Source organism: Tigriopus californicus, chromosome 12, assembly GCF_007210705.1.
Source record: "Tigriopus californicus strain San Diego chromosome 12, Tcal_SD_v2.1, whole genome shotgun sequence".
In the NCBI taxonomy this organism is placed as follows: domain Eukaryota; kingdom Metazoa; phylum Arthropoda; class Copepoda; order Harpacticoida; family Harpacticidae; genus Tigriopus; species Tigriopus californicus.
This window is the reverse complement of record NC_081451.1, coordinates 10,812,960-10,839,694: the sequence shown is the minus strand read 5'-3', so window position 1 is coordinate 10,839,694 and position 26,735 is coordinate 10,812,960. Positions and strand designations below refer to the sequence as shown.

At 43.4% G+C, this 26,735-nt stretch overlaps 2 protein-coding genes and 1 long non-coding RNA gene across 3 annotated transcripts; 2 read left to right on the top strand and 1 right to left on the bottom strand.

Annotated features, from left to right (window-relative positions):
* Positions 1 to 6,529: 6,529 nt before the first annotated feature.
* LOC131891331 (properdin-like) lies at positions 6,530 to 17,440 on the top strand. The gene is made up of 5 exons (XM_059240857.1): positions 6,530 to 6,810; positions 6,872 to 7,039; positions 16,055 to 16,228; positions 16,282 to 16,455; positions 17,102 to 17,440. Exons 1-5 carry the CDS (start codon positions 6,552 to 6,554, stop codon positions 17,410 to 17,412), a joined length of 1,086 nt encoding a protein of 361 aa, XP_059096840.1. The 5' UTR covers positions 6,530 to 6,551; the 3' UTR covers positions 17,413 to 17,440.
* LOC131891334 (uncharacterized) lies at positions 11,437 to 15,606 on the bottom strand. Its single transcript, XR_009374390.1, has 6 exons — positions 15,375 to 15,606; positions 14,372 to 15,304; positions 13,963 to 14,306; positions 13,354 to 13,481; positions 12,658 to 13,279; positions 11,437 to 12,104 (listed from the first exon to the last, which is right to left on the bottom strand). It is a non-coding gene; the product is annotated as an uncharacterized LOC131891334 (long non-coding RNA).
* Positions 17,441 to 23,197: 5,757 nt separating the features above from the next.
* LOC131891276 (uncharacterized) lies at positions 23,198 to 26,413 on the top strand. The gene has a single exon (XM_059240804.1). The coding sequence runs from the start codon at positions 23,198 to 23,200 to the stop codon at positions 26,411 to 26,413; it is 3,216 nt and encodes a 1,071-aa protein (XP_059096787.1).
* The last annotated feature ends 322 nt before the right edge of the window (positions 26,414 to 26,735 follow it).

The window sequence follows — 26,735 nt, the reverse complement described above, 5'->3', positions numbered from 1 at the left end:
CAACGAGGGAACCGTATTAGCTTACGCTCAGAATTGAATGATTTTGCTTGACGTTTAGTTATAAACAAAATATTAAAAAATGATATTTGCAGACATTGTCTCTATTATACATCAGTACTGTAGTAAAAACCAGATTGGATCAACAAAGCAAAGAGGCTTTACCGGCTTTTAAATAGAAAGAAATATGTCTTCAATTCATGGCAATCAATAATGGAAAGGGAGTTTTAGATAGGAGGTTAGTACGAATCACTTTTATCATTACTGAAACATAATTTTTTTCAAGAACACGTTAACGCCTATCATTTCGGACCAATAAGATGACTAGCTTAAAATCTTGATGTTCAGTATGTGCTTGCGCTTTCCACAAAGTGTTAATTAGATTCAGAAATAGGCCCTTGTTTGTGTTGTGATTTTGTCATTCAATGTCATCAACGAAGCCATGAAGTTCTCGTTTTTTGAAGAATGAATCAGGATTTTCTAAAAATCATGGAAAGAAAAACTATTTTTAAAAAATCCCATTTTTTCGTAACTGCGACGTTATCCTTGATTTATGTAAAGAGTCTTATTAAATCAAGATCAACGAAGGTCAGCTGATTCTCCTTCCCACTGACATCGTCAATAGTTTTTGCAAACTAACAAAACTAATAGGGAATGAGCAGCTTCAAAAATTCATCATTTTCCAGGGGAGACGAGCTTTGCTTCTGTCTATTACTTTAGCAGAGTTATGTCAGGTGAAATCTATGGTCTAATCTTTTCAGTTCAACTGCACTTGCATTGTCTGACCTCAAAAAACAAATTGGAATCAAACTTCTCTGATCACATGACCAGACATGGAGTACGGTGGTAGTGGAGTGGAAAGCTCTCTGAAACCTCGCTAGAAGACGATTCAGTTTTGCGTTACCTCCTAATCAAGTACTTGAACATGAAGATGGTATTCATTGAGCACATTGAACACTCTCTCAGTGGGAATGCATCTGATTAGGAGGTAACGCATAGATCTACAAAACCTCGCTAGAAGACGTTCGATCTTCGACCGAGCTTTCCACTCTACTACTAAAGTATTCCATGGATCAGACAAGATTGATCACATCAGAGTACTCAGCTTGTTGAATTTGCACTAAACAAATACAACTAAATCACCTGTACAGTTTACTTCGAAAAATACTTGAATTCCTGCCTTCAGTTGTAGGGCTACTAAAGCTCGTCTCCTATTGGCTAGAGGGCTTGAAAGATTCCACCAGGAGTAAACGTGAGGGCTGCCATCAAAGACGAGAAGTATCGAATCTTCTATGTCTCTGACAAGTATTTCGAAGTTCCATCTACAGACATAGACCATGATTACGTTAGCTGCGACTAAATGTACACAAAAAGTCAGATTTTGACGTTGGCAGCGTTTTCACTCCTGCCGGGTAAGCTTACGCTTAGACAACATGTTTTGTTTTCACGTAGAGTAGAAATGGCAGACGTTTGATAGAGCTGAAATGAAGCATTGATAAGAAAACCAGTGAGCAAAACCCTCTCAAACTTTTGTTCGACTATGTAGTACTCCCTGGCTTTACATGCAAACAGCATTTTTGTTCCGTCCACAATCGAGTACATCATCCTAATATGATGTGGATAAATGATGTACAGGATGAATGATTGTTCCCGGAACGGTTTTTATCAAAATGTGTAAGAAATGTTTTTTATGAGCTTATGGAAATCCCAAAGTTGTTGGATTGCCCATCATGTAGTCCGTTTGTCGGTCAGGTGTCGACCAAATGCCACCCTAATGCTCGTGAAGACGTCGTGATCCATCACAAGTAGCTCCTCCAGCCCTTGATCATAGATGTACAATGCCACAGGAACCGGTTGTATCAAAGATCTTTGTTATTCAGTTTGAATCAATCTCTACATCGTTCCTATCACCAAGGAAAAGCTCCAGTACCCGAGGGGCTGGTCAGCCCAGCTACAACCATGGGTGAGGAATGTCGGCTACATGTTTGAAGGGAGGAGAAACAGGAAATCCTCGGTCACCAAATAACCGATATTCCCGTGATTATTTTGAGAGGGGGGAAGAGAATCGGAATTCGGACATTTAGGCAAGCGCTGGTGCCAGCAAACAAACTTGCCTGCCAATGCCAGTGATGTAAAATTGGCGTTTCAAACTGGTTTTAACGAAGCTGACCTTTCCTCATATAGCAATGCGAAAGAAGGGTCAGCTTCTCAAAGACGTGTTTGAAGCCCCCAAACTTGCATCACTGGCACTGGTACCAGCAAACAAACGAACCTGGCAGAGCCTGCCTAAACGTCCCCATAAGCAATCTCACCCTCAAGGATCGACGTTACCAAAATGTCGGCCCCCTGACAGCAAATGACGACCAATCCTTCCTGAATGTCCGTTGGGACCTAGTTCCGGCCCAATGTCACCAAAATGTCGTTCAGACCCAGTGGTGGTCAGATGAGGCCCACATTTACAGAAGAGGCAGACATAATCCATTGTCGGCAATCCGGGAAACCCCTTGATGGCCAATGTGGCTAGCCTGACGAAAGGAGGTCAACCCTGGACATTGGTATGTGAAAATCCCTGTTGCGGTCAGATGTCATTTAGGTGCAACAGTTTTACCGAAGAAACCGTCGCCGTCCACCAAGGGCCTGGGACAACCCGTTTAGCCACCATGGGGAAGAGGCGAAAACCAACTTTGTACGAGAAAGTTGAATCAAGGAACAGTCCTCGCATGATCGTTCGAGTGATAAAGTAAGGATGAAGCGAGTAGTAAAGTAACGAGAGATGTATTTGATCTGATGGTAGAAATGAAAAAGTGATTTACAAAAAGGGTACAGCTGAAATCATTGCTCATGACGAGGTCTCGACAAAGCTCGTGCACATAAACCACAACATCATCCCAAGTCCCAATTTTACCCTCAAGGAGGAGAGTCACATTTTCGTGCTCGAGGAGAGAAGTCTGTTTTGAACCTCTCCGAGAAGTGACCATTGAACATTGAAAGTGAAAGCAACTCCCATCTTGAAGCTCTTGCTGGTATTGGAACGAGAACATTTTGATAGACGTGCTGTAGGTTAATCGATCCATTTTGAATAAGGACAGTGAAAGTCAACGCTTGGAGTCGGGACCCAGGAAGCCGTGCAGAGTCAAGAGGACCTGGGGAAGTGCATAGCATACATCAGTGAGCCAGCATAGACGAGTTGAAAAGTTTCTGGAGCTGAGTACAGGTGCAACTTCTGAGTTATACTCCGTCAATTCGATTCTGGACCTTCAATCCGATCGAACCGATGTCATCGCCGTGGATCTCCGTTGGACGCAAGAGTCACCCTCATCAAAAGTAGGATCAAACCATTTTCTGTCCATGTATGTTTTCCCTCTTCCATGGCCAAGCAATTACCCCCTCTTTCATTACCCGAGCAAGACAGCTGTTTGGTATTTTGTCATTTTCATGTTTGTGATGAATAAAGTAGATTGAACAGTACAGTTTGCCTTGAAGAGTAGCCTAGATTTCCCAGACGACCGAGATCGTGCTGACATCGTAGGGAGTAGAGGTAGCAAGTGATTTGCATGCAACTTTAACTGTATCTATGAAGGGGTAGAAGGGACGCAAAAAAGGCGAGAAATGGGATAGCTCAGTTTCGTAGTTTTAGAGCTGACCCTATTTCTCAACCTAATCCACGGACTTCTAGAAATATGGTCGGCGAACGAGCTTCCCGCCAAATCGGCCTGCTCTTGGTCATTGCCACTCTGAACCACTTTTCGAATTAAAGTAATAAAATAAGAAACATAGATCTCCTCAATTAACGGTAGGTCAATTTTATATCATTTACATGCAAAGTCGATCATTTCAAAGTCACGTTGTCAAAAGCTCGTGTAGATGACCAAGAGCAGGCCGAAAATTCAATTTTTATGGAGTGTTTGCTACATAACTTTGAACATGCCTCTTTAGTTCCCTAAACATAGTTTTGGGCTCAAACTTGGCTGAGTTCATCCATTCAACAAGATCTTGTGGTCGTATTAAGTACTTATTTGGAATAAAATGAGCGGTTTCGGAGATATGATATATTTGCTTCCGTTTGCAGTCCATATCTCTAGAAGTCCGTGCCTAATCCCACCCCATCCCCCTTCCTTAACCCATTTAGCTTTAGTTGATTCTCATCCTAAGAGCAGATTCAGCAAATTTCTGCAGATACCTCGACGTTTTGGGCATACAAAGATTGCTTACTGTTGACATGAATCAAGAAAAGACGTTCATTGAAATGATTTCATTCATCTCTATGACAGAAACCTGGCTTCGGCCAGGGGTCTTAGATGAAGAACTAACCAAAGTTGGTTTCAACTTAGTTCGTTGTGATAGGATACGCCCTGATAATCCCATATTCCCACATGGGGGCGTATGCCTATATGCTAGGAATGATTTGCACATTAGTCTTGTACAAATGTCGAATGGAGAAGTAGAGGCCTTAGTTTGTCATATCCGAGGGCTTGATCTGTCTATTGTTACAATGTATAGACCCCCTTCTTGTTCAGTAAGCTCTTTTATGTCAGCTCTCCATTTCACAGGAAATGAGTTGGCTCAGGCAGTTTGCTCGAAGGTTTTCTTTGTAGGGGACTTTACAACGCTAGCCGGAAAATTAGAGTGGGAGGTTACTCCTGATGGGTACATTCCCATTTCGAAATCGACATCTCAGTCGTTTCAAAAGCTGGAGGAGCTTGCGATCTTGCGCAATTTCTCCCACAATGTTGGTGTAGCCACTATAGAGAATAGCGTTCTCGACTTGGTCTTTTCCAATGACCCTGATCTGATCCAGTATGTCCATGTGACACCTACTAATTTGTCAGATCATCATGTTCTTGAGATAGGGTCGACCAATACTCAAAAGCCGGCGTGCTCTGGAGTAAAACCGGCCAAAAAGGTCGGGCTGGCAAAGTTCAAGTTCAAAGATGAACATTGGCCCATGATTATAGAAAGATTCGAAGAACTTGACCTGATTTCAATTCTGAAACAGGAATTGTCCATAGATGCAGCCATTGATCAATTAGTTTCAGTTTTTAAGGAAGTTTGCTCCAGTGTAGCAATCTCTGAATGTTTTTCCAAGGGTGAAACACGGACAAAATTTCCAAAATATAGGAAGACTTTGTTCAAAAAGAGTTGGAAACTAGCAAAAAGGCTGAAGAGCCCTTCGAATCCAGTAATTGTGGGTAGTCTCCAAAAGAAGTTGGACGTAGTTCAGGGTAAGATTAAGGAATTAAGGAATGGCCAAGATTCCAGAAGCCTTGCAAAGGACTTAGATCGAATCTACTCTTGAGTGGCTGAGAGTAAAAGGGCCTGAACGGAATGAAATTTCGCTCAATGACATTTGAGTCAACTCCTTTAAATATTCCACTTTTAGATAATGGAGGTAAAGACATTGAGCAGGTCTCATCTATGAAAGATCTAGGTTTAGTCCTCCAAAATAATGGAAAGTTCGATGAGCATATTCAGTTGAAGGTGGGTAAAGCTTTTCAAATGTATGGTGGGATACATCGCACGGTTAAGTCCAGAGATAGCATCACGATGCTAACTCTGTTCAAGTCGATCGTACAGCCACATCTTGAATATGCCTCACCCATTTGGGCTCCAATGAGTTCAGCAGGTTTGCAAAAGGTCGAGCAAGTCCAAAGATGTTTCACTAGGAACATCACAGGAATGAGAGAGCTCTCGTATTGGGAAAGGTTAGAACGGTTGGGATTGTACAGTACTCAGAGAAGGTACGAAAGGTATCTGATATTGTACGTTTTCAAAAGTATCCATGAGCTTTGTCCCAACCCAGGGTTTAGGGTCAATTCTAGTGACCGTAGAGGCTTAATGTGCGTTTTGAGAGCACCTTCAAGTCTTCGAGAATCCAGGCTAGTTCGAACAATGAAGTCCACATCTCTTCTTTCTCGGGCTCCTTCATTGTTTAATTTGCTTCCCTCTGATATTCGTAGGGAATACGTAGGCCTTGTTGATCCGGTAGCATCTTTCAAGTCAGACTTGGACCAATTTTTAGATTGCATACCAGATCAACCCTACATTCAAGGACTAGCTCGGTCTGCCAACTCAAATTCGTTGGTAGACCAAATATTATATAAAGATTGAAAGGTAATAAATAGACGAATTATGACCTTTCATTTTGATAGTATTGGGGCTTACATTCCCTGTAGTGGTTAGAAAAGCCCGTGAAAAACCAAACCAAAACAAAAGAATAACAAGCAAGAGCGTTGGATTGGTCCAATCAGTTTGAAACAACGACCCCTAGTATACACTACGTAAAGGTGAAAAGGTCACAAAAGTCTGCGTGCAAAAAACATGACAATTGGCTAACAAGCACTAGAATATATCACCTAGGTATGCTAGCAAGGGAAGTTGATATCTGATTCCCATTTGTATCTAAAAAATCCCAAAGGAGATAAATCTTCATCGGAATAACCTAAAACTTGTGAAGTTGCAAGCTGTTCTGTGAGAAAAGTATCTTTTTGTAAATCTCGTGAAGGAGACCCTCAGGGAAACCTCCATGAATATTTTATTGCCTCAACCGCTGAGTAATGGCTTGTCCGTTTAGTTATAAGATGGGAGGCACTTTGGTCACATATATTCTCTTGAGTTCTTTCCTTCTTGCCAACGCTCGAAATGTCGAATACTTCGAGTCTGGGGATGGTTGTGGTGCGGCTGTTGAGATTTCTTTGCGATCCGAGCCTTTGGACGTTGCAGATCCCAAACGTTGTGTCATGGTGAAATTTCCAGCGACAGCGGAATTCGAGGCCGGAATCCAGCAGGAAAGCTATCGAATTGAGGACAAAATAAGTAGAAAATATCTAGTTGTTAATTATTTTTGAGTCCCAACTTTTAAGTGTTCTTTTCATAGGGAGCAAATTTGGAAGTTGGGGAGCGTGGTCTGAGTGGTCTAGCTGTTCTGAGACGTGCGGTTCTGGTCAAAAACAGCGATCCCGAATCTGTAATTCTGACCAACCTAATCTTTATTGCAAAGGGAGCGCAACCGGAGTTCGCTATTGTCTCATTGTGAGCTGTCCAGGTATGGGTAATGCTTCCATAAATATTGATAACTTGACCAGGCATTACACTCAATTAATGGCCAAAAACAAATATTCAATCTTACTGGCCTTCTACCTATGGATAATTTTGGTCTATTCCTACTGCCAGAAATCACGGTTGTTGACTTCACTTCTCGTTTTTTGAAAAACTAGCTGAGCTGAATAAAAGTTGGCATTGATCGCAAATCATATGTCAAAATGAAGAAGAAAACTTGATTAATTCGATGCAAACTCGCTTTGAGTTGATGTGCTGTGAATGGTTCCAGGACAACTTGACCCAAGCGAGAACTCGACCTAAGGGCAACTTGAGTGAATGGGCAATTTGATCCAATGATAACTCAACCAAGGAGCGTCTTGCTTGATCCAATGCAAAAAACTAAGCACAACATATTTGTTTAGGTATGGCACAATTTTGTTAAGAAAAAACAACTGAAATTTGTTAAACCCTTACACATGGGCTTGTAAGCAAGAGACCATTAGTCGTAAATTAAGATTGCTATCATTTGTCCTCAATATTGGGCAGGTACTATAATTGACCACTTTTCGTGGATAAATCATATTCAACTAATTATAGATTATGCTCCATGGCTCACCATACACAAGTGTAAAACAAACAAGACATATTGCGTGTGTCTCCCGAAAGCAACATAATAGTATACCCGATAAAAAACGTACCCTTAGGTTTTTCGCCGGCCTCAAGAGAACCATCACAGCCAATCTTACTGTCCCAATGTCCACACTTGCCGAGAAGCGCAATGTCTCCAAGAAATTGATATCTGTGGCCATAAACAAAGACCTTAGGCTCACATCTTACAATCTAGAAGTGAAACATTTGCTCACAACTGCTCAAACGGCCAGTAGACTTGACAAAAATCAAAACGGCTCACTTCTTGGTTAAAGTCCAATCCCGGCCTGACCATCCTCTTCTCTGATGAGTAATTGTTTAATGTGGATTGCTCCAGAAACTCTCAAAATGACGGATACAAAAGTCTGATGTTCCTTGTGTGTATAGAACCAAGTTTCCAGCCGTAATAGGGGTATTGGGGGTTATCAGTAGCCGAGGACATGTCATGCCCCACGCTTTTTCAAAGGGGGCATCAATGTCAATGCCAAGGTATGCCAAGAGGTCGTTGAGGATATCGCGATACCATGGCTGAAAAAGGTTGCTACGAATGACCAGTTCGTCTTCCACCAGGATTCCGCGCCCCACACGAGGCCAAGACTACTCTGGCAACTTTGAAGGAGATATTGCCCACCATTTGGGATCCAAAGACCTAAGCCCAATGTTTTTAGACCTCGATCGTACACCAGTTTTGGGTCGCTCCGATCTTGGAGTCAGTTTTGTTTGAGCGCAGCCCAGAATCATTTTGGTTCGTGTTCACTTCTCCCTTATTGGAAGCAAACAAGTGTAATGCTCTAAAACCAAAATGATCGGAAGGTTTCAACAAAGAACGGGAAACTTTTAGCTCGATCCCGCGAAAAGATTGTTTTTCAAAGGCCAAACTTGTTCCCAGATGAAGGCTGAACGTCGATCTCAATGAGGATCAAACGAGGCAGCTCTTCGTCGATCTTTTCTGATAATCAACTTCAGACGGTTTACTTCAATGCAATTTTAGAAATTGCATTTCAGTCGGTTATAATTGCGAGGCACAGTAAGCGCCATTTTCGAACCATGAATAAGAAGGTGCTTTTTGGAACCTTTCAAGGCTACAAAACGTGGTCAAGCTTCAACTACTGATGTTCTCATCTGTATTCACGCAACTTTCCCTTTAAATCGCTTACTCTCCCTCTTTTTTGACGCACGTTAACGTTTTACGAGATCGTTAAAACCCAGCGAAAATATAATTCCATCCTTAGATAGTGATCGGGAATGGCCCGTCTTTTTTGAAAAACGCTCGTCAGGTTTCATTCTTACTTACGTGTGTAAGTACTTTTTGAGCTTTGAGATTCATGTTATGCTACTAACGCTCTATTCAAAATATCTGTAATCGCAGAATTGGTCAAGCACATTTTCATCATTGTTGCCTACAAATTTGAGCTTTTCAAGACCAAGGAAATTCATTTCTTCTAAACTGTCATATCCGATTTAGGAGGACAACAAAATTTTGAAAGAGAACAATCGAGGTCATGCGTTCAGGAAAATATTGTTCCGTGAGAAAGATTGCCCAAGAAAACAGTGAATATTCTCAGGGTAAGCGGCTTTGTGACTGAAGCATCGCAGTCCAATTGAGTATTGATGGAACATCTTCATAGGTATATGATCTTATCACTGACTTGTGTATGACTCGTCAACACTCACACTTAATAAGCGAGTGAGCGAGCTGACGGGGAGAGGACGTTTCGGATGAGACAGACGCCCAGGTTCTGTTGCTGCCCCGTCCTGGATAAAAAAACCAAACTCGATGAATGCGTACTAACTTCGATCTTAAGACTCAATTTTTCCGTTTAAAAAAATTGGGCTCTGATTTTGAGCTCAATTAGTTTGTGTATGAATAAAATCCCGAGCTAAACGTAGGTTCATGACTCTCATAGAAATTTGAAATCACCCATGCCACGAGAATTTTCGTCATGTCAGATAGTCTCGCTGGAGGACCTCCATTTCAGGCATGAACGATAATCGTGCGCTTTTCGCACCAAAGTGACTGGTTTCTACTTAAAGAATAAAAGATCACAATCTGAAATTCACTAAGACACATAAATAGGCACACACCTTCAAAAAATGCGAAAGACACTTATCAAACACCAAACCATCGCCACAAATTAATACCAACTAGTTGAGCATATTTGAGACTAATTTCTAAGCAACAATGTTGACCAGAGTGGTCTCGATCAAGTCGTCAACCTTAGAAAATATTCAGAACTAAGATAAAGTCAGTAATACATTGTTGTGCAGTTTTCCTCATTGATCATTTGGAAACACAAAACACAGGGTCAAGAACGTTTCGAATACTTCTATCGAAGTAGCCTTTGCAGTGTAAGCGAAACAGGGGTCATAATAGCCATGTCAAAAGACAAAAAAATCAAAGAAAAATATGGTCTGGCACCCTGATTTGGGGCATTTTTGCGAGGGAGAACTAAGACAAACATCAAAGTCAACTAGCACCATCGCCAATTGAATTTCTCAATAATTGAGTAGTTTTGAGTGAGCTGTCTTACGAAACCCGGTGAAATGCACATGCTTGGTGTAATTTGGTAAACGCATCATCTTCCAATTGGCTCAATACCACAATGCTATTTGCCTAGACAAGGAAGTAAAATGATGCAAATGTCAAAATTCAATGCCTGCGCGGTCCAGTTTGGCTGAGCATGCTGTCTTTGATTTTACTCCATGGCATGACGTCAGTTTTTCATGAAGGCGTTCACTTGACAAGGCCTCATGCCAATTTGTCAATCTGCTGTCACACGCTTTTGTGACACATTTCGTCCATGTGCTGAAAATGGGGTCATCTAAATGCACCATAAGATGCACTGCCACAACACTAGAGGATGTTGCTCCAGCCGTTAAGAGACTCTGGAGTAACCAAATATCGAGCTGAAGAGGTCAATTGACAACAAGAATTGCAAAAACATCCTGACCCAATCCTCAAGGCCACTTAGGGAGTTGATGAATCGGTATGGACACAAGATAACACCCCTGTTCGCTCCTACAAAGCCGCACAAGACTACCTTAAGCAGAGACTGCTTCCATGTCCCAATAAGTTGTGGATGAGCAGAAGAGCTCAACAAAGCACATCAAAGCCTCCAAATTCTTCACACCTGAAGCTGATTGTCCTTGCCTGTATGGACTTTACCCAGTATAAAAATCCACTCAACAGTTGCTTTTGCCAAAGCTGTCATTTGAAGCTGCCATGAAGCCAAATCAGGCTTGCTAAAATATGGTCTAACTATGCCAAATAATTAAGCCAGGTTCTTCGTCTCTTGAATTTTTGGGTACTACTGGGACAGGCTTGGGTGTTGCAAACTCGTGGTTGACATCTACTTGAATGAGGGGTCTTAAAAACTAAAAAAAATTTCGATAAAATAAAATCATCACAACGTCTCCTTCCAATTGCCATTAAGAGCGTCATGTCCAGCATCGCATAGGTCTCCATCAGTGAGTGTGGTTACAATGAAAAAGTTTCCTTGAGAAAGGTAGATTTGGAGATTAGAGTTGAGACAGGTAAAATATCAAAACTCTGATATCCAAGTATGTATTGAAATCTTTTTTCCCCTAGCTCTAGAATTGTTCAATGGTTTTAAGACTGGCATCATGCTGAAGGCAGGATGACTCGTTAGTGCTCAAACATTGTGTTTTTTCTATTTTTTTTTGATTTTACACTATCTGTTGTACAATTCCGATACATATACGTGTTCTAAAACCTGACCTGGGCTTCAAACATAGGATACGATATTTTATTTGAAAGAGAATTGGACACACTATGAAGTAACTATTTGAAGTAACAATTTGAATACTGTTAGACTCACAAATCGGATGGGGTAGTATCACACTTTGAGCACTTCCATTCGGCGTTTTCATCAACTTCGTCCTCTTCCAAATTCGCACAAATACAATGAATCCACAACAGACAGTAATTACATTTGATGTAACCCGATAAGTTTCTTTCCATGTCAAAGGCCTGGCATTGTCCACATTTCCATATATCACAAGCTTCTTCATATAGTTTGAGAAATCGCTTTTCGTCCTGACCCAATTCCCTGGCATGCTTACAAACATCGCTCTGTTTTAAAGAGACAGCAAACATCCAGCAAGTTTGATCCAATGGTGATCTCGAGGCATTCATTTAGCAGACCAAATTGTAAGGTCTTGGGTTGGATTCGGTCTTTAATCTGCTGGCCCCTTTTTTTGGGCTGTGGAAACACCGAAGGGGCACGCTCCCTCTTCCTCTTAGTATCTAACTTGGGAAACGCTGACTTTATTGATTTTGAGGAATTGGTAACGGAATCGATTTTTCCCAGGATAGTTCTTCTTTCCTCCAATTCAATCTCCTGGTCAATTAGCCTATTGCGGAGCTTCGCTAGACTTTGCTGCACTTGCCGTTGGAAACCCTTTAAGAACAAAATATCAGTTACAAAACGAAATTCTTGATTACAAATAAACATCTGGAAGTAAAATTGCAAATAAAAATAATTTGTTCCTCTGATTGTTATCACCTTACTAAAGTATAATATGAGAATGCTTTTAACACAATTTGAAACTCCCGGATTATTTCACCTGAGTGTTCTGCAAGTAAGGTTCATATGTTAGATGCCTCTCTCCCAAGGGAATATCAAGTACTTGATTAGCCTACCGCATTTAAAATAATACTGGAGATATTTTATAGTTACTTCCTGACAGGCACACACATATAAACATGTAGTGACCGCACTCAATCACTTGTAATCCATAGTGGAGGAATTATTTCATAAGACAAGACGATAATCTCCTCAGCGTGGTAATACAGTGTAAGTACATTAAGCTTTAATGGCACAAGTTGTTTATCATCATTGACAGATGATTAACAATTTTTCTCACTAATTAACCTATGAATAAAGAGATGTCAATCATCTGTCAATATTAAAAGATGATATTATTTGGCCCAACTTTAGTGATCTTTCGTACCTGTTCTGATGACACCTCAGGCTCTATCGAGGTGGAAAGTTCTTCATCAGCCTTACTATTATAATCCTCGACTCCATTTGAATTCAATGATGTAGCATCGACTCCATTATTGCTGAACTCAACCAATTCTGATTGATTGGTTTGGCGCGATCCACAATAATCATGTTCAGGAGTTGGATTTACACACATATAGTTCATGGCAACTAGATGAAGATGCTTGCAACTTGATTGCTTGGCAAAGGATTGGCAGGAACATATGAACGAATGAGCGCATATGGCTGATGAGGGGCATTTTGAACATCGGACTTGGCAACGATCTTGATGACAAGGATACGGGTTGGAGGTCAGAGTATGTTCAGATCTTTGATTCTCATTGTGGTGCTTGATGACCAGGATATCATTTGAGTCCTCTGTTTGATGCAAGAAATAAAGGTTAGAATCATTGGGGTGCAAGTTTTGGTGACGATTTTGGGCTCTCGATGGCTTTGATCCGCCTAAGATTCTGTGCTTGACTAAAAGCCGTTTTCTTTTGAAAAATTCGTTAACTGCCAACAAGTCTAAGCAAAGCTGATCGATGCCGTGACTTCTTTGAAGGCCGTGGTCTTTGATTGTGCGATTGTGTCTGTAAAGATAAGGGTAATTGAAAAGCATTCTTCTTTCAATTTGGACAAAGATTGTACGTAGATTTGAGCCTACCGTTCAATAGCTAAATTGTGGGTTACATACCCTTTGGTGTGGCAACGGGCCCACTCTTCAGGTTTGGCGATGCTTCCATTTGGACCATAGTGTTTTTCGAAATACTCCCAGCCATCCGTTTTGTGACTCTAAATTGTGACCACAAATGGAGGAAAGATTTTTATGCAACAATAGTCCCTTGTAGTATCTACGCATTCAAAATCAACAAATGATTAGACACTACACAGAGGAGGATCTAAAAGGTTCAAGAAAATTTCTTGAATTGAAGTGATATTTTTACGGAACAGAGCCAACTTTAAGACTGCCATAGTGAACTGAAATTCTACAAAGTTGATTCCAATATTTGGTCGAAACACTTCATTTTAGATTTTGAAAACGAATCTCGGAATCATGTTTTGGTCAATGATTAGATAACATGTTTATTTTTTATCTAACTACGTTTCTTTCCATGTTGGAATTTAATTAACTAATATTGAATGTTAAGCTTGGCTTGCCTTCGAATGGAAAACGTTACTTGAAAAAAGTTATTGTAAAGAAGTCATTTTGCCTCTTAGTTTAAACACCTACAATATTTTTACTTCAAATTTTCAACCAACAGAATGCTCTCACCTAATCATGACGCAGTTTCAGATAATGTGTTTGAAATTCTTCCTTGTCCAATATCAGTTGTAGCTGGCACAATTTCTCATACAATTCAGAATTTTGAGGCAACAATTTCTTTTTCCAAGCGTTTAGCAAATGCCATGAGCAAACTATATGCTTGATTTGAAACTCCGGCACCGCCTTCTCCCACGCATTCATGAACGCATGGTTCATGTCAGAAACCATAACCTTGACTTTCGCGATTGAATTGGGAGCTATCTCTTTCAGGATACGAAACGCCGGCGCGAGAACAGACCTTGATTCTGAGCTGCCAACCACCTGCATCACTGGGGTCCCTTCTCCCCGCGAGTCTAAAATAAGTAAAGCAATCAATAGCAGAAAATGTAGAATGTTTTCACTTCTGTGTGGAACTTACCAAGGACTAAAATGGAGATTAAGGAAAATCGGGATCGGTTTGTCCCATGAGTCCCATCAACAAAGATCATGGTTGGGTGTTCTTCAAAATCCTTCAGCATGTCATTTGACTCATACACAATGACAGTATCTTGGTTTTCGGTTTTGAATTGCTTCGATCTTAATGTTACGGGAATCGAGAAGTCGCCCAAAGTCAAGCCATCAAACGAGAATCCACGGAAATTGGATCTTTCTAGAAACGTGCGGACGTTCTCAACATCCGTTTTGTTGCGATCGAGGCCTGAGTTCACGTAAATTCTTTCTAAATTTCGCAAGTCCTGTAAAGTGGTGACCTTTGAGTCCAAGGTATTGAATTGATGGGAGTTACAATACCGCTTGAGAATGGTATCCTTGCTAAGGCCCAGGTTGAGCAACGAAATGTAGAAGTCTTTGTTTGCTTGGGACAATCTCAAGAATCGGATTTCTTGGCTGTGACAGTGCGTGAGGCAGCCCCGAATACGAATTCGAGTGGCTGGATGCATGCAAAAACGCTCCTAACTGTTTTCATTGCCATCAGGATTTGGCGACAAACAATTGCACATCATCATCCGGTCCACTCTCAAAACGGCTAAGCAACCCAATGCCGGAATTGCCACCTTAAGGCGGCGTTGGATTGGACTAGGCCTAACAGAAGGGGCGTTTTCTGGCTTCATGTAGTGCCGACACCGATACAGCAAATGCCCATCATAACTTCCCTTGATGACAAAGGCCTTATCCATCTCAGTTTGAACTATCCAAGCTTTAGCCTCATCCATCGTATCAAACGACTCATCTAGAAGTTCATGCACATGATTTTCTTGACGGCAAAAAAAACGTGCACATGCCCCAGATCGTTGATGTCTTTGAAGCTGCAGTTTACTTCGGACGATTTGACGGCATTTTGGGCAATGCCAGGCTGAGTGATGAAAAAAAGAGATTGATTTAATTGGAGATCGAAACACCTTATTTGAATGTGATGACATAACCTTTGTTATTGTTGGGCATTTTCTTAGTCAATTCGGTATTTTGGGACTTTTCGGACAGACTGTGTTCCTTTGCTTTGCTTCCTGACTTGATTGGCGCCTTAATTCATTGGGTGCTTCGAACGGCTCTGAGTTACAACTTGTCATGAGAGAGAAACAGGAAGATTTTGTTTCATGGCAGCTTCAAATGACAGCTTTGGCAAATGCAACTCTTGAGTGGATTTTTATACTGGGTAACGTCCATACCTAGCCTGCCGTGACCGTTGTGAAGATGAGGGCCTACCCAACCTACAACAGCAGTGTTGATACCATTAAGGTTACAGTCAATGAAGAGTGAAGCCAAATGCCAACCAATAAACTGAAAAGAATTTGATGTAGGTTCAGGGCCAGGCTAGAAGCCTAAATAGCACCAAAAAGAAAGATATTTTAACAAAATATTATCTTTGCAAGACATTTCACCAAACGATAGGTTATAATGGTAGTAAACGTCAAATATTCAGTTTTTTAGTATTTACAATCAGTTAGTGTCTACCATGTTTTTCTGGTTATAGTCCTTAAAATCTAAATTGACAATGGGACCATCTCAGCTCACGTTATGAGAATTTCATTCTAAACTTACAAAATCAGGTCTTGAATTCCAAAAGTACGAACACATCTATCTTGTTTTATTGGAATTGCTTCAGTTCATGGCCTATGGGTGGAGTGGAGTTCCTGGGACGCCTGTCAAGATGATTGCTCCTTGACTTTGGAATCTCGTACTCGATCTTGCACCAATCCAGCCCCAAAACATGGTGGAGATTCTTGTTCTGGATTTAGTCTAGACCAGAGGAATTGCACCAGCCAAGCCGTTTGTCCAGGTAATTGAGGGTTTTTGTTCATCTTTATTAAAGTAATCATTCTAATTTCTTAGGCTCATGGTCGAGCTGGACATCATGGAGTCAGTGCGGTGACCCTATCATCGGAGACTGTGGCCAAGGCTCAAAGGCACGATCCAGAGCATGTGATAATCCAGCACCAAGAAATGGAGGGGAAGCATGCGGGGGTTCAAATCAAGAATCTTTGAGTTGTGACATAATATGCGAACGTAAGCTATGCAAGTTTTGATTTTCATAATATTGAAGGATACGTCCTAAACCGCGCTTCATTCGCTTTAGCTGCATCTTAACATTTTTTTTAAATTTCCCTCAAAAAATGGAAATGCATTAAGATGTGACAAGACGGATCCATATTCAACTTGAGCAAACGCGGAGTACCACTTTATTTACTCTCTACTGACTTTCCATACAAAACTTTCCCTCTAAAAATTATCAAAGTTTAAAGAGGCTCCTTGCAATGTTTGGAAATTGGAGTCTTGATTTAAAAAAAAGCTTTACTTGTAAATTTTGGCGTCTTTTGTGTTACGTCCTTTAGCCTTTATCAATGGGATGGGGTCAAAATTGTTATGGGCAAAAAATTGCTTCAGGAGCACCACACTTGCTCAGCCAGACATTTTACATTCCCCCCTCCCAAAAAAAAGTTTTTCACACGTTACAAGGTATATCTACCTCATCTGTGAAGGGTTAAAAGTGTCCTCTTTCTAAACACAAATACCAAATGAGGGAGAAAAGTTCAACGAACCATAAACGTTCACCAAGGGCTTGTGGAGGGTGCAACTGAATTATGCAGTTTTTAAGTAAAAGATTAAACGTAGGCCAAATATTTTTATACAATGGCTTTCAATCACGTTATAGCCCCTGGTTTGTGGAATGAGTGGGAACCTTGGAGCAGTTGTGGGAGTATCGCGTGTGGGCCTACACCGGGACAACAATCTCGAAGCCGAACCTGCGGCGCGCTGCCTGGAGCCAAGCCATGTCCATCTGAAGATCCAGTGGAAGAGATTAGGGATTGCCCAATGGATTGTAAAGGTTACTATTTGCACGCATTGAAAATACTAGCTTTCATGCTTCAAGATTTGAGGCCGGGACGGGGTAAAATGTTCAAAGCTAATCCATCTGATTGCACCCATATTAGTAAAACTGATAAACATAACACATTCTGTTGATAGTTTGTCCAATAAAGTAGTGTAAGTTTTTTTCATGGAATTTTCAACAAAGTGATTGTATGGTAGAGCTTTGTGAAGCGTCAGTCACTAAATCAAACGCACTACCTTGAGCATTTTGGATAGTCATCAAGGGGTTAAGAGATAGTCCCAAGCACATTGAGCTTGATAAGGGACAACTATACCACTGGACAGCTACGGTAGTGTAGGAAAATGAATAATTCAAATACCAATCAACCAAAAGCATTTCGCTCTTAATGAGTGGACTCAGTTGTAGCCTCACAGAGCATTAGTCAGTTTTGATATCAATCAAAGGTCTGTGTCAAAAGTTATGAGCATTTAAACCTCAGACCGGGGAGGGCGCAAATTGAATGAGCTAGCACCACGTTGGTATAGCTTTACCAACGTGGGGCTAAGAAAGTCATTTTGCCCACGTCGTACTGAGTTTCAAGAACTTATGGCATTTGACACAGATGTTCAATTGAGGTCAAAATTGACGCTGAACGCTTTTTGGACCCAATTAGAGTGAAGGAAAATGCATTTTTTTTTTTGGTTTGATTTTTCACGGGCTTTTCTAACCGCTACAGGGAATGTAATCCCCAGTACTATTAAAATGAAAGGTTATAATTCGTCTATTTATTACCTCATTCAGTTGACGTGGATGAAAGTTACTTTCCCTCCGCCCTACCGCCGCTGTCTAGTGATGCCGTCGTGTTGGCCTTAGGCTAACTCTGAAAATTTGAAAGTTTCATTATGAGTATGAAAATTTTGGAGGATTTCATACGCGGCATCAAGTTTTGTACATTTTAAGCCAACCATACTTTCAAATGTACCGTCACAGAACTGCTTGAGGATAAAAAGTCTATTCATCTTGGGTTTTGTTTTCATGCAGCTGGAGGTAAGTCATTTGCTTAGTTTCTGAGGGTCCTCTACCACGATGTTTCAATAAGGATGACTTTTTTTATATCACAATGAGTATGACTAGAATTGGTTCAATGCACATGAAAAAAGTTAAGAGGTGAGTTACAGACAGTACAAAGACAGGTAGGTAGAGGCATAGATTTCTAGACACTGGATGTCGGCTGGTAAAACAGTACAATGGATGGTCTACTGGGAATTGGTTACAAACCGGTTTATTGTACTGTTTAGCCAACCGAGTGGCCGGTCGTCCGACACCCAACGTCTAGAACTCTATGGTAGAGGTAAGTGGATGGGCCAGATTGAACAGATCCTTTGTCAACTCCCGTCGCTGATGGCATTTGGCTGGGAGACGGACAAAGGTGCGTGACCGCCAATACTCCGAAGGGATGTCTGGCCAAGGACAAAAAGGTGTTATTGAGTCCTTACCGGAAATGATAACTTGTGTCCGGACCTCACCTCCGGAAAGGCCAGGTTCCCAACACTGTTGGACAATAACCTTGCCAGCCCGATGGTGAGGGGCTCGGTTTCACATAGAAAATGTGTCCATGCATTTTTGACATATTGAGGCACGCAGAGGTATCGCTTGAGGAACTTATTTTGGAGAGCGTTGAAGAAGGTTGGTGGAGTCAAAGACTACCACCACGTGCTGACATCTATGGATTTGAAGAAGACATCTGAGGAGGAAGAGGAGGAGGGCTTGTCTAAGTCCTCAGAATCTGGCGACTTCAAATCCAGGGTGGTTGCTAAGACTCCACGATTAAACGTCTTCAATGATTGAGTAACCAAAGTCAAGTTTGGGAAGTAGCGGTTCATCACGGAGGTTATTGAAGGATTTCACTCTATCATACCTTATAATCTATGCTAAACAATGGAGTCCAATGAACAACTTTGAGTTCCTTTTCCTCTCTGATAGATATATGTCAATCCTCTCCTTTATATTCATCTTTATATATTATTACTTATACTTGAATTGAGGATTAGAACTTGACATGGCGCAGTTGGCAGTCCCAACCCAAGCCGCTCTTTATTTTGGCCGTCACAAATTCTTGTGATGGCGGTGGTGTCACGAGGGTCACTGCAACTTTCGTTATAGGATAGTACTACTGGTATTTGGTCTTTGCCATGACCAAGTGAACCACCACATGGCCATAATGTGTATCAAGGATAGAATTGGAAACTGAAAAGGCCAGGTGACTAATGAAATCAAATTCATTGGTGAGGCCAGACCCCCCCCCCCGGGGCCAACGAGGATCGCTTGTGGCGCCTCTTGGCTCATGTAAAGGGAAAAGTGGAATAGTTGGCTCACTTATATGATGAGTACGTGAATACCAAGATTGAAGCCTGTGCAAAGACCATCATAGATAGAGTTGGACCAAGCATACCATCTATCCCATAAATGCACGGGGATGATTACCGCCTCAATTTGTATCAATCATTGAAAGCAAGCCATTTCTATCGTCAACTGAACTTCTCCGCTTCTCGCCCAAATGGAGAACCAATCTGATTTGGAGTAGTTCATAGCCTATTGGAGCTATATATGGACGATGTGATGGCTAGCTGTGGTGGCCAAGCGAGGTTCAGCCCTCCAACCCTGGCACCCAAACTACAAAACTACAAATGAAAGATTGGATGGACAATTCAGATTATGTTATGGGACATCACACATCAAAGTTCTACCTTTATCCAAACAAAAAGCCTTTTTCCAAAATTTATTCACCCAGGCCCTGCCATAGCCGTCAATAATTGTCAATAATACCACCTCTGTTCTGTCGAGCAAGCTCCCTTTCGATCACCCTGTCACCCATTCGTAAGTTCCGAAGCAGCTTTACGGTCACCCTCTCGGGTTCTTCTTCAGCTGTTCACTTTTCCAAACGATTTACCACATGTCAGATTTGTTTGATGGAAAGAGGCACGCTTTCACCGTAAACTTACAAATTATAATATAATACCGTTCGTCAAATCGCCTGAAGTTCTGTGTCGTGTTTTGTAAGCTGGCTGTCCCTAGATCCCGGTGGTCTACTCAGCACAGTAAGTTTACGCGCCCAACCAAGCCTGCCTCGTTCTCATTAAGTTCCCGAAAAGTTAACTCCGCCCCTCAACTAGCAAACGAATCAAACAACTCAAACTCGTCCAACGTCAACTCCCTTGCCACTCGTATCATGGCGGAATCGCCAACCAGTAAGAGGATTCCCCAACAAACTCTAGATCAATTGCGCAGGCACCTCTTGGACAAGGCCAGCGAGCTCAACACTTCTATAGCCCCCTTGGCAGAAGTAGAAACGATCGAAACCCTAACTGAAAGAATAAGGATTTGTCGCTCTGCTGCTGCCGCATACCTCAATGCTGTAGAATCAGTCCTTCCTCGCCTTAGTCAGGCGGGATCCATGTCCGAGTTCGCCGAGCTTCGTGCAGAAAAGCGAGAAACCCGGGCCAAAATCAATGCATTCAGAGCGTCCGTTAACAATGCTCTTGATGCGGCCAATTACGACGACCATTGTAGTATGATATCGGGATCAACTAGAACCAGCATCAGTCATGGATCCACCTCGGCTTCTCACTCATCCGTAGCCGCAATCAAACGGGACGAAATCATCTCAAAATTACAGGTTTCACGTGCCACATCACAATACCGCTCCAAAGAAGACCAACTCGAATTTGAAGCCAATGAAGTTCGCCGTGAAAGAAGGAAAGACCATTTGGAGTTAAAAAGACGTGAGCTACAACGACAAAGAGAGACTCAATCGCTGCTGGCAGAACTCTCTGTGATTGATGACCAAGCTGACCCCTTTCCTAACCAACAGGAGCCCACCAATCTGCCTAGAGCTGGTTCCCTCCAATCGTTTCTCCTCATTAAGACCTCCAATCAAGGCCGTCCTCCATCACACGCCACGTCCCTGCCCGTGGACCTGGGACTTGGATCGACTCCATTTACCAATACCAAAATTGAGGCCACTAAACCAAACCGCCCAGGCTTTCGTATTTGCGGGGAGCAGACCACCCCAAGCCACCTCACTCCATCCGCTACCATGGGCATCACGTCACAAATGGGATATCCTCATCCCCTGTTCAAAATGGAAACTGAGGACGAAGGCCATCCAAACCTACCGTCAGTCTTGCAAAAGAATCTCATCATTGATAACCCCAGCGAGGAACCGGTACATTCTCCTCTTCAAGGGAGGAATCCTTCAAGTACCCTTACAACTGATGCGGGGTGGTTCCTTGTTCGAAGAGAAATATTCCAAAAGTCTAGTGACCCATTCACTGGACTTGGTCAAGAAGATCGGTTTCACTCATGGGTAGCCCTGCTCCAGACCCAACTCCAAGGAATCTCTCTCTCCCCCATGGATGAGATTCGGTTTCTAATCGCGAATACTTCTGGAGAGGCAAATAAGCTGGTCATGGACTTCCAAACAGCTGGAGGGAGCAATCCATCCGCTACAATTTCAACAATCTGGAAGAAGCTCAATGAAAGATATGGACAAACTGCCAGAATAGCAGCAAGTCTCCGAAATAAATTGACGACATTTCCTATCATTAAAGCCTCTGAACTATGTGGAAGGTATCAAGCCAATTTGGGACAAACTTCCTCCAACTTTACAAGCCCAATGGAAGAGAAGGAGCCACAAGCATCGGATGTCCCACAAGGGGGAGCACCCTACGTTCCAAGTATTTGTCGACTTTCTCTCTTACAGTGCCGAAGAGGCAATGTATGATGGATTAGTCAATGCCCCCTCCAAACCAGTGGAGCCGTCCCCTGCCAAGTACCGAGTCCTCGCCACCCAGGCCAGTGAAGGGCCGGAGGTCCAGTGCCCAATTCACAACTCGCCGTTTCATTCCCTGGAAGCATGCCATGTTTTCAACGGACTGTCCGTTGGAGAGCGCCACCGGGTTGCCCTAGACAAGGGTCATTGCTTTTGCTGTTTGGGCCCTAAGCATACGTCAACGGAATGTCACGTGGAAAAAACATGCTCTAAGTGTACCAGTACCCATCACGCTCTTCTGCATTTCGAGCCTGGCTCCTCCAAAAGGTCAGGGCCAGTTTCACCCTCAAGTCCCTCTTCAGTGGACTCAAAGGACCAAAAATCGACTCTTTGCATCGCCATCTGTGGAGACCTTGATCAACTCAAGAGCTGTGGCAAGACTCTACTGGTCGATATTAGCCTTCCCAACAATCAAAGCCCACCACTCCGTTGTTATGCCATACTGGACGAACAATCAGACTCAACCTTTGCTGACCCCGTGTTATTTCAGCACTTCAACATGGACAACCCAAAGCAGTCTTACCGGATTTCTACCTTAAGTGGACACAGGTACTCTCAAGAAGGACAGATTGCGCTGGGACTACAGATAAGGGGGGTTCAAGAGGATCGTTGCTACGAGCTCCCTCCTACCCTAGAGAACGACCTAATCCCAGATACGAGGACAGAAGTTGCAACTCCCTTTGTGGTTCATTCCCATTCTCACCTAGCTCATAACTTTCTGGAGCTCGACAACGACACCCGAGTCATGGTTTTGATTGGTCGTGACGGAAAAGACTTGATGAAAACCAAGAGCTATGGAGAAGTGTATCCTTTTGCCCATCACACAGCTCTTGGGTGGGCTGTAGTTGGCCCTGTTTGCCACAACGTCCCCTCCAAAACCTCAGAGAAGACCGTAATGAGGGTGTCAACCACTTGGGACCACTATCGGGCCTCCTTAGTTTCAATCACCAAAACAAGCACGTTCTCCATTAATTGTTCTAAGCCTTTGACACCATCTGTGAACTCCATTCAAATCAATGCCTTTGAGTCCAGACCCGACGACGAGTTGCCAAACCCTTGATCGGCTGAGGGAGGACCCTCTTCGAATATGGCCTTGCGTCCAGGCCATGCAAAAGAGTATTGACTCAAGGCATGTAGAAGTGGTACCAACAGAACAACTTCATCCCTCGCCAGGCCGAGCTTGGTGGCTGCCGGTGTTTCCTGTGACTCACCCAAAAAAGGGAAAGGTGAGGCTCGTCTGGGACAGCTCTGCAGTGTTCCACGGTGTGAGCCTCAATTCTGAGCTATTACAAGGCCCAGACCAAAACAACAAGCTCAAGGGAGTTCTTCTTCGATTCCGCGAGGGTGAAATTGGGTATATGGCCGATGTTAAGTCTATGTTCCACAGTTTCCACCTCAATGAAGAACACAGAGACTACCTTCGGTTTTATTGGTATAACGACAACGATCCCTTGAACGGGCTAGTCCAGTACCGGGCGAGGGTCCATATATTTGGAAATCGTCCCAGTCCAGCAATTGCCACCCTGGGCCTGCGACATTCCGTTCTTGCTGCTCCCGGGGCCTCTCAGCAAGTTCAGGAATTTATCAACCATCGGTTTTATGTGGATGATGGGCTTGGAACCTCTAACAAAGTGGAGGAGGCTGTGGGTACTCTCTTGGAAGCCAAGTCCGTTCTTGGGGCTTTTCACATCCGCCTCCACAAGATCGCCTCCAATAACCCAGCCGTCCTCGCCGCCTTTCCAGATAGCGAACAAGCCTCAGAATTGGTGAATATCGACATCAAAGACGCCCCTCTTCAGCGCACCCTCGGGGTAGCATGGAAGGTTGACGAAGACATCTTCAAAATTCAGGTGGACGTTCCAGAACGACCATTCACGCGCAGGGGCATTCTGTCAGTCATCAATTCACTGTACGACCCTTTGGGGTATGCAAGCCCCGTAGTCCTGACCGGGAGGCTACTCCAGAGATCTCTATTATCTCTACCGGCCTCACACTCTGCCGGAACACAGTCAGAAATCTGGGATCAACCCCTTCCACGAGAACGACTTACTGAATGGGTTGAGTGGCTATCTTCCTTAACTGATCTTAATCACCTAAAATTGCCAAGACGTTTAACCCCCGCGGGGTTTGGATCAGTGAAGAACCGCCATCTCCACGTCTTTGCAGACGCATCACCCGTGGCCATTGGATATGTCATTTATGTTCGCTCGGTTAGTTTATTTGATCAGATATCCGTCTCCTTTCTGACAGGCCACTCAAAGGTTTCCCCCAAAAACGTCAGCTCCATACCAAGATTGGAACTCTGCGCTGCTTTGGAGGCATCAACTGCGGCCTGCCAAGTCTTGGAAGAACTAACAATTGAATTTGATACTATCACCTTCTACACAGATAGCTTGGTGGTCCTTGGCTACTTGACAAATACCGAAAGACGCTTCAGTCGTTATGTATCAGGACGGTTGTCTGCCATTCTTTCATCCTGGAATGCTGACCAATGGCAATACATCAGAACCGACCTAAACCCGGCTGATATCGCCACGCGGGCATGCAATCCCAAGGGCCTTGCCCAGTCCAAATGGCTCAGCGGGCCACCCTTCTTGTGGGATTTTCAGTCTGTCAATCCCTCGTCCCCCCCCCCTCTACCAAGGGCTCTTCCAGAAACCGAAAAAGAAACGGAAGGCTTGGCATGTTTCACCACACTTGACTCTCCACCCCTCTTTCTTGGTTTGGTCTCAAGAGTTTCCTCATGGTCCCGTCAACTCAACTCAGTGGAGACTCTTTTGCGTGGGTGCCATGCCTGGCTAAAGCGGTCCAGAACAAGACTTTCTCCCACGTCAACTTCCGTGAAAATAAGCCCCTCTCGTAACTCTGCAAGAGTTCTGCTCATCAAGGAATCCCAGGCCTTTTGTTACGGCCCTGCTCTCAAAACAATTCAACAAGGGAAGTCTCTCTCCCTCAATCACTCCCTTTCCATGTTGTGCCCCATTGTCGATTCTGACGGCCTACTTCATGTGGGAGGTTGCCTCAAATGGTCTCTGGACGCTTATGAAACAAAACATCCCATCCTAATCCCAGAAAAATATCCGCTTCACGACTCCATTCTGGCTCACCACCACGCCAAAACCGGACATCAAGGGCGCCATCTCATCCATGCCAGTGTCCGAAGTGCAGGATATCATTCAGAAAACGGACGCGGTGCTATTCGGAACCTCTTGAAGAACTGCGTACTCTGCAGGCGCCTACGTGCAAGGCCAGAGGAACAACTGATGGCCGATTTTCCTGCTGACCGACTGGCCTGTTCTCCTCCGTTCACACACACTGGGCTCGACGTGTTTGGACCATTTCTAACTCAAGACGGCCACACAACTCGCCGGACCAAATCCGTACACAAAAACTGGGTTCTCCTTTGCACATGTCTAGTGTCCCGAGCAGTCCACGTGGAACTTCTTCCCGGCATGGATACTTCTAGCTTCCGCAATGCTCTCAGGAGGTTTCTGGCTATGCGTGGGCCTTGCCAGGTCATTCGAAGCGACCAGGGAACAAATATTATGGGTTCTCTAGGACAGGATACCAATGATCTGGACTTAGAAGCTGTCCAACAAGAACTGAGTGCCATGGAATGTGAATGGAAGTTGAATCCCCCTCATGCTTCGCACTTTGGAGGCTCATGGGAGCGCAAAATTGGGTCCGTGCGGCGAGTTTTAGAGGGAACCATGTGCCAATTGGGCCCCCAAAAGCTTTCTAGAGACGAGCTAGCTACCCTCTTATCTGAAGCTTGTGCCATCGTGAACTCGACCCCCTTGTGGAGCATTTCTCATGATCCTAATGACCCTTTTCCTCTCTCGCCATCCTCTCTGTTGAATCTCAAGGAAGACTGTTCCCTTCCTGGACTGGACTCATTTTCCCAAGCAGACATCCTAGCCTATGGGAAACGCAGGTGGCGGCGTGTCCAGTTTCTAGCCGACCAGTTTTGGACTCGGTGGAGAAGCCAGTACCTGGAAGCTCTCCAAGCAAGAAGAAAGTGGATTGTCCCTCGTCGGTCTCTCCAACCCGGAGATCTCGTGCTTCTCAAGAACAAGGCCGAGAAAAGGATGTCGTGGCCGCTCTGTCTCATTCAAGAAACAAAAGTTAGCAAGGATGGGCTGGTGAGGTCGGTAATCGTCAAACGAATGGACGCCACTAGTGCTGGCATTGCCAAGCCCCGATTTTATGAGCGACCCATCTCTCAAATTGTGTTGATCACTCCACAAGAAAGCGCCTTCTCCGGGGCGGGCAGTGTTCTGTCGAGCAAGCTCCCTTTCGATCACCCTGTCACCCATTCGTAATTTCCGAATCAACTTTACGGTCACCCTCTCGGGTTCTTCTTCAGCTGTTCACTTTTCCAAACGATTTACCACATGTCAGATATGTTTGATGGAAAGAGGCACGCTTTCACCGTAAACTTACAAATTATAATATAATACCGTTCGTCAAATCGCCTGAAGTTCTGTGTCGTGTTTTGTAAGCTGGCTGTCCCTAGATCCCGGTGGTCTACTCAGCACAACCTCTATTGAAGCCTTCTATGTTATCGTTGAAAAGCAATTTTTGCAACATAAACCCTTTTTGGGAGTCGCCTGGAGCTGTTCAGGATGACAAAAGGACATCAAA

What these genes read in the sequence shown, in the direction of transcription:
- LOC131891276 (XM_059240804.1), top strand. Translation starts at nt 23,198, where the DNA reads ATGCAAAAGAGTATTGACTCAAGGCATGTAGAAGTGGTACCAACAGAA.
- LOC131891331 (XM_059240857.1), top strand. Translation starts at nt 6,552, where the DNA reads ATGGCTTGTCCGTTTAGTTATAAGATGGGAGGCACTTTGGTCACATAT. An exon ending in TCGAATTGAGGACAAAATAA is followed by an intron (nt 6,811 to 6,871) that starts GTAGAAAATATC and finishes TTCTTTTCATAG; the next exon opens with GGAGCAAATTTGGAAGTTGG. An exon ending in TCTCATTGTGAGCTGTCCAG is followed by an intron (nt 7,040 to 16,054) that starts GTATGGGTAATG and finishes GAATTGCTTCAG; the next exon opens with TTCATGGCCTATGGGTGGAG.